The 7,357-nt window shown below is 40.7% G+C and overlaps 1 protein-coding gene across 2 annotated transcripts in view; it reads left to right on the forward strand.

Annotated features, from left to right (window-relative positions):
• The window catches only part of GTF2H3 (general transcription factor IIH subunit 3), a 28,595-nt gene that overhangs the window by 9,502 nt on the left and 11,736 nt on the right, over nt 1-7,357 (forward strand). For both annotated transcript variants that reach the window (XM_003796029.3, XM_023516837.1), the window contains exons 3-4: nt 3,828-3,934; nt 5,762-5,928. In XM_003796029.3, coding sequence (XP_003796077.1) covers nt 3,828-3,934; nt 5,762-5,928 — 274 coding nt within the window. The remainder of the gene's footprint in view (nt 1-3,827; nt 3,935-5,761; nt 5,929-7,357) is intronic.

Genomic DNA, 7,357 nt, shown 5'->3' on the forward strand with positions numbered 1-7,357 from the left:
GGGCCCGCCAAACAACAATGATGGCTGCAACCAAAAAATAGCCAGGCATTGTGGTGGGCACCTGTAGTCCCAGCTACTTGGGAGGTGGAGGCAGGAGATTCGATTGAGCCCAGGAGTTGGAGGTTGCTGTGAGCCGTGATGCCACGGCATTCTACCCAGGGCGACAGCTTGAGGCTCTGTCTCAAAAAAAAAAAAAAAGAAAAATAGAGGTAAAGATGCTGTGAACATTTGTTTACAAGTCTTTGGGAATGTATGTTTTCTCTTCCTCCTCTTCCCTCCCTCCCCTCCTTTCTTCTTTCTCTCTCTTTTTTTTTTTTTTTTTTGACACAGAGTCTCAATCTGTTGCTCCAGGCTAGAGGGCCCTGGCCTCAACCTAGCTGACAGAAACTCCTGGGCTCAGGCAGTCCTTTTGTCTCAGCCTCCCAAGTAGCTGACACTACAAGTGCACAGCTCCATGCCCAGTTAATTTTTCTGTTTTTAGCAGAGATGGGGTCTTGCTTTAGTTAGGCTGGTCTGGAGCTCCTGAGCTCAAGCAGTCCACCTACCTCAGCCTCTCAGAGTGCTAGGACTACGGACATGAGACACTGCGCCTACAGTGTTTTCATTTCTTTGGGTACATATTTGGTAATAGCATAGCTGAGTTATATAGGTATAGTATGTGTAACTTTTTTAGAAACTGCCCTGGGCTCAGCGCTTGTAGCTCAAGTATTATAGGCGTGAGCCACCACTCTTGGGCTGCTTTTGGTTTTCATCCTTTAATTTCTGTAATACAATCTTTCATGCCTCTCCCTCTAAAATATTTTGGGTCCTTATGCATGTTATAATGCTGATGAGGATTGAATTTTTTTGACGTTGATATTGTAGTATCACAAAGCAAACAAATCATCTTATCTTTATCAGAAACAAGATAATATTGCAATTCCCAATCCTCATTAAAACATCTTCAGCATTCTTTTGGTCTTTGACACGATGGACCATTAAGCAGGCAGAATTAGCAACTATTCACAAATTCCACTTCAAACAGAAACACAGTGCACCATTGTCAAAAGCTGAGTGGTGTACTTGACCTCCATAAACTCTTACCAACCAGTCTCCTGTGGTGGTGGCACCAGTCAGGTGGGGAAAGTTAAAACTAAATCATGAGCATAGCAGCCATCAATTGAGTCCTTATGGCTCACTAGTGTTTTTTTCTTTTTCTTTTCTTTCTTTCCTTTTTTTTTTTTTTGACAGAGTCTCACTTTGTCACCCTGGGTAGAGTGCTCATAGCAACCTCAAACTCTTGGGCCTGAGTAATCCTCTTACCTCAGCTTTCCGAGTAGCTGGGACTACAGGTGTATACCACTGTGGCCCAGCTACTTTTTTGCTATTTTCAGTAGATATAGGGTCTTGCTCTTGCTCAAACTGGTACTGAGCTCCTGAGCCCAAGCCGTTCACCTGCTTCGGCCTCCCTGAGTGCTGGGATTACAGGCGTGAGGCACCAAGCCTGGTCACGCTCACTAGTGTTCTAATTGTGCCAGTCAATCTGGGAGTATTATTTTGTTGGAATTTACTTTATTCTTTGGTATTTCGAATAGGTTCATTTTAAAAATAAAATAAAAATATAAAAGATGATTCCATAAGATTTGGATTCAGTCAAAAGGCCGCACTTAAGGACTTAGAAGGCCACATGTGGCCTTAAAGCTGCAGTTTCCCCAGCCTTGGCTTATACCAAGTATAATCATTTGGCATCCCTCTTAATTTGATAACATAAAACAAAAATATCACACAATATTTATATCAGAACTATACATACGCTTTCAGTTGAAACCATGAGTTTACTAGGAATACAAGAATTCAGCAAAAATCAACATAGGCATTCTATGAGAATCACTTGGCTCCACTGAATTTACCATAAAGAGTATTGTATATTTCATCATTATTTGTAAATAATGTTTAAAAAACCCCTATATCAAAAAAAGACCCCTTTATATCAGTAATGTTTGAAAGAAACATATGTATACCTAGTGTTTTGGGCGTGAGTAGTTAAACATTTTCCAGCATATCTCAGCATGTTACTCTCTGTTACTTTTTATTCTCCCTGTTACTCTCCAGAAAGCTGTCTTTGTGCACTCTCATCAATGGCATGTGAGAATGCCTTTCTTCTTGTACCAGCTACAAGATATTCTCTCTTCTTGTTTTATCTTTTGTCAATATAATATGCAAAAAACAATGCACTCTCAATTTGCTTTTCGTGTATTTTATGGCAATTTTTATTTCTTTCTTGGGTCACTGCCCATTTTTTCTTCTTCTTTTTTTTTTTTTTTTCAGTTTTTAGCCAGGGCTGGGTTTGAACCCACCACCTCCGGCATATGGGGCCGGCGCCCTATTCCTTTGAGCCACAGGTGCCTCCCTTGCCCATTTTTTCTTTGGATGTTCATAGGTTTGTGTGTGAGTGTGTTTTTTTTAATTACTGATTTGAGGCTGGGCAAGGTGGCTCATGCCTATAAATCCTAGCACTCTGGAAGGCTGAGGCAGGTGGATTGCCTAAGCTCATGGGTTTGAGACCAGCCTGAGCAAGAGCGAGACCCTGTCTCTAAAAATAGCCAGGCGTTGTGGCAGGTGCCTGTAGTCCCACATACTCAGGAGGCACTGAGGCAAGACAATCACTTGAGCCCAAGAGTTTGAGGTTACTGAGAGCTATGTCTCCACAGCACTCTACCAAGGGCGACAAAGTGAGACTCTGTCTCAAAAAAAAAAAAGTTACTGATTTGTGAATCCTTTTTATATTAAAAGGGTTAATCCATTGCTCATCTTATATTGCAAGTATTTTTTTCCAGCTTTCTTTTAACTTGCCTTTCCCTTTTGATTATAGTGTCATTTTTTGTTATGTGAAAATTTTAATAGATTTATATTTTTTTTCAATAGGCTGAAATTTATCCTTTTTTTTTTTTTTTTGAGACAGAGCCTCAAGCTGTCCCCCTGGGTAGAGTGCCGTGGCATCACAGCTCACAGCAACCTCCAACTCCTGGGCTCAAGCGAGTCTCCTGCCTCCGCCTCCCAAGTAGCTGGGACCACAGGTCCAGCCACAACGCCCGGCTATTTTTTGGTTGCAGCCATCATTGTTGTTTTGGCGGGTCTGGGCTGGGGATTTGAACCCGCCACCTTAGGTATACGTGGCTGGCACCTTAGCCGGTTGAGCTATAGGCACCGAGCCCACCCAGCTATTTTTTGGTTGTAGTTACCATTGTTCTTTGGCAAGCCCGGGCCGGATTCAAACCCGCCAGCTCTGGTTTATGTGGCTGGTGCCTTAGCCACTTGAGCTACAGGCGCCCAGCCTATCCATTCTTTTTACCTGAAATATTTATGTTTTGAAGAGAAACAGGCCTTATTCCAGTATTATAAAAATATCCACTTGTTTTTCTTAGTAATATTTAGTAACTTGAGATGTAAACTCCATGAAAGAAGGGATCTTTGCCTGGCATATAGTAGCATATTGAGTGAAAAAAATTAACTGAAAACTTTTGCAAATCTCCAATTTATTCAGTATGTATTATCCATTCCACATGTAGAAGTAGTTTACTAGTAATTTTATCACAGAAGATGTGACATGTTTGTTATTCTCTAAATGTCATGCAAAAAATGTTTGTGGAATATTGTGGTGATGAAGGAATGATCTAAATAAAACTTAGTAGAAAGTAGAAAGATCTAAGTAGAAAACTTTGTTTATGTTCCTACATAAATTTTTAGCAGAGAATAATTATCTAAAATTTCGGTGAAAGCCTAAGTTAAGACCTGACAATTATTTGGATAGCTAATTTGTTTTTCTGATGTCTTCTATTTTTCAACAGTTTACTTTATCCAAATGCATAGATGCTGTGATGGTGATGGGAAATTCCCATTTATTCATGAATCGTTCTAACAAACTTGCTGTGATAGCAAGTCATATTCATGAAAGGTATGGCCATTATGATTATTTTTTCTATTCAGTACTGAACATTCATGAGATTTTTGTGCCAAGTGGCAGGTATTGTTCCTACTGTATGTTGCAAAAGAAAATCTTTTCTACCCAGTGAATATCAGATACAGCAGCAAGAACAAGTAGCTGTATATTTTGACAACTATGAATATTGAAAACCACATTACCTGCTAGATAGTAGAGTTGTACAGTGGCATAATTTATTTACACAGGTTGAATTATATTATCTAGGCAGAAAAGGAGAAGAAACTATCAAATTGGGCTGGTATTTCCTTTCACCTGTCTTTTCAGTATATGTCTGCCCCAGATAGGGGATACAATGTAAGGTTTGATTCTGTTTTCCCTTCAGCCAGTAGCTCTGTGTACCTTTCAAGGTGTGACTATTTCACTGCTCTGTGGGTGACTTTTTGTGTTTACACTGGCTTTTAAACCCAAGCCAACTATTCCATGTGATATTTGACTGAAGAAATAATTATCTTCTCTAGTATTGGTATAAAAATTGACTCTGTTGGACTCACTGCAAGATAGTGCCATTAGTCTGCAGCTGATGTGCAATACGGCCACATATATGACACGTTTTCATGAATAATTTTTTTTTTTTAATCTTTTTTTTTTTTTTTTTTTTTTTTGAGACAGAGCCTCAAGCTGCCCCCCTGGGTAGAATGCCGTGGCATTACAGCTCACAGCAACCTCCAACTCCTAGGCTCAAGCGAGTCTCCTGCCTCCGCCTCCCAAGTAGCTGGGACCACAGGCGCCCTCCACAACGCCCGGCTATTTTTTGGTTGCAGCCGTCATTGTTGTTTGGCGGGTCCGGGCTGGGGATTCGAACCCGCCACCTTAGGTGTACGTGGCTGGCGCCCTAGCCCGTTGAGCTATAGGCGCCGAGCCTTCATGAATAATTTTGATCATATTTATTTGTCATATTATGCATTGAATGTAGAACTGAATCCTCATGTGAGATACAGCTCTTCTGTGTCTTATCTGTCACATCATAATAGAAGTGACTCTTGTTCACCAACATGTTTTACCTGAGATTAGTGACTATGTCTCAAATTTTCTTAATTCTTAGGACTGCTTCCTCTGGTGGGGAGCCCACAGGCCACCAAGCTCATGCACCTACTCTCATCCTCACTGTGTATTTTTCTTAGAATTGGGGGAAAAGCTAGAGTTTGTTTTCTTCTCCTTCCCTCCGTCCCTTTTTCCCTCCTTTCTTCCTTTCCTTCCCTTTTTCTTCTTTCCTTCCTTCCTTTTATTTCTCTCCTTCCTCCCTTGCTTCCTTCCACTCCCTCTTTCCTTTTCTCCGTTCCCTTCCTTCTCTCCCTCCCTCCCTTCCTTCTTTCCATCCAATCAAAAGTGTCCTCTTTGTGATTACCTTAAATGTCATGAAGCACAGGAGAATGTTTTCACGGACCCTTGGGCCAGATTTGTATTACTAGGGTAGATAATATGTACCTCAAATAAACTAGTAGTAAATTAGAATTTGGTGGCAATCTCTTGAGATTATCATCTGAGAAAAGAAAGTGTGGACTTCACCTGAAGCATTTCAGGAGACTATAGCCCAAGACCCTCTTATTTTCGCTCATTATTCAGAAAGCACTGGAACCATGAAAACGTTCTGTAGTGATAGACAAATGTTTATTGATTTACCTATTTTATACATTTTTTAAAAATGAAATTTATTGTAGAATCTTGTGAGTCCAAAATTGGTATGATTTTGTTTTCTCTGTTGAATTTCATTCTGTGCATGAGTAAGAGTATGGGCAGTGCATCCTGGTGTAACTGGACTTTTTCCCTCTGCTGTTTCAGTCGATTTTTATATCCTGGGAAAAACGGCAGACTTGGGGACTTCTTCGGAGACCCTGGCAACCCTCCTCCTGAATTTAATCCCACAGGAAGTAAAGATGGAAAATACGAGCTGTTAACAGCAGCAAATGAAGTTATTGTTGAAGAGATTAAAGATCTAATGACCAAGAGTAATAGCTTTTTAAAAAATTGTTATTTGGCAAATAGAGTTGATTTTGGAAGTCTTTGACATGTAAAATTCAAAGATTTGAAACTCTTGATACTATTTACTAACCACTCTCTTTTCTTTTTTTCTTTTTTTTTTTTTTAAATTTTATTTATTTATTTATATGCAGTTTTTGGCCAGGGCTGGGCTTGAACCCACCACCTCTGGTATATGGGGCTGGTGCCCCACTCCTTGAGCCACAGGTGCTGCCCCACCACTCTCTTTTCTTTAAGAATCGTATTCATCAAAATCTGTATAATTTATTTGACATTGCTGACCAGCCTGTACTACTTTTTTTTTTCTTTTTTTTTTTGAGACAGGCTTTTTTGCTCTATCACCCACTCTGGAGTGCAGTGGTCCAATCACATAGCTCACTGCATCCTCAAATTCACGGGCTCAAGGGATCATCCTGCCTCCACCTCCCATGTATATGGGACTACTGTTGCTCATTACCACAGTTGATTAATTTTTTTCCCTTTTTTCTTAGAAATAGGATTTCACTATGTTGCCCAGGCTGGTCTCAAACTCCTGGGCTCAAATGATCCTCCTGCTTCAGCCTCCTGAGTAGCTGGGATTATAGGTGCAAGCCACTGCACCTGGCCAGTCTTTACTTCTTTATTTTTATTTATTATTATTATTATTTTTGAGATAGTTGCCTGGGGTAGAGCGTGCAGTGGTGTCATCATGGCTCACTGTAACCTCAAAACCCTGGGTTCAAGCAATCTTCCTGCCTCATCCTCTTGAGTGGCTAAACTTAATGCACATGCTACCATATCTGGCTATTTTTTTTTTTTTCTGAGACAGTCTCACATGTTGCCCTCAGTAAAGTGCCTCAAACTCTTGGGCTTAAGAGATTCTCTTGCCTCAGCCCCCCAAGTAGCTGGGACTTACAGGTACCCACCACAACACCCGGCTATTTGGGTTGCAGTTGTCATTGTTGTTTAGCAGGCCCAGGCTGGGCTTGAACCCACCAGCCTTGGTGTATGTGGCTGGTGTCCTACTCACTGAGCTATGGGCACTGAGCCAATGCCTGGCTATTTTTCGTAGAGATCAGGTCTCACTCTGTTACTCAGGCTAGTTTCAAACTACTGTCCTCAAGGAATCCTCCCACCTTGGCCTCCCAAAGTGTTGAAATTACAGGCATGAACCAGCTTTTACTTCTTGAAACATAATTTTTGCTTTTTTTTTTGGTTTGTTTCTAAGGTTATCTATTGACCTGTTTTTCCTCTTTTTTGAACCATTTCTAAGTCTCCATTTCTTGTCCCCTTATTTTTTAAAATTTTTCTTTTTTTTTCTTTTCTTTTTTTTTTTTTGAGACGGAGCCTCAAGCTATCCCCCTGGGTAGAGTGCCCTGGCATCACGCTCACAGCAACCTCCAACTCCTGGGCTCAAGC

Source organism: Otolemur garnettii, unplaced genomic scaffold (assembly GCF_000181295.1).
Source record: "Otolemur garnettii isolate 467f Iridium unplaced genomic scaffold, OtoGar3 scaffold00099, whole genome shotgun sequence".
Taxonomy (NCBI): domain Eukaryota; kingdom Metazoa; phylum Chordata; class Mammalia; order Primates; family Galagidae; genus Otolemur; species Otolemur garnettii.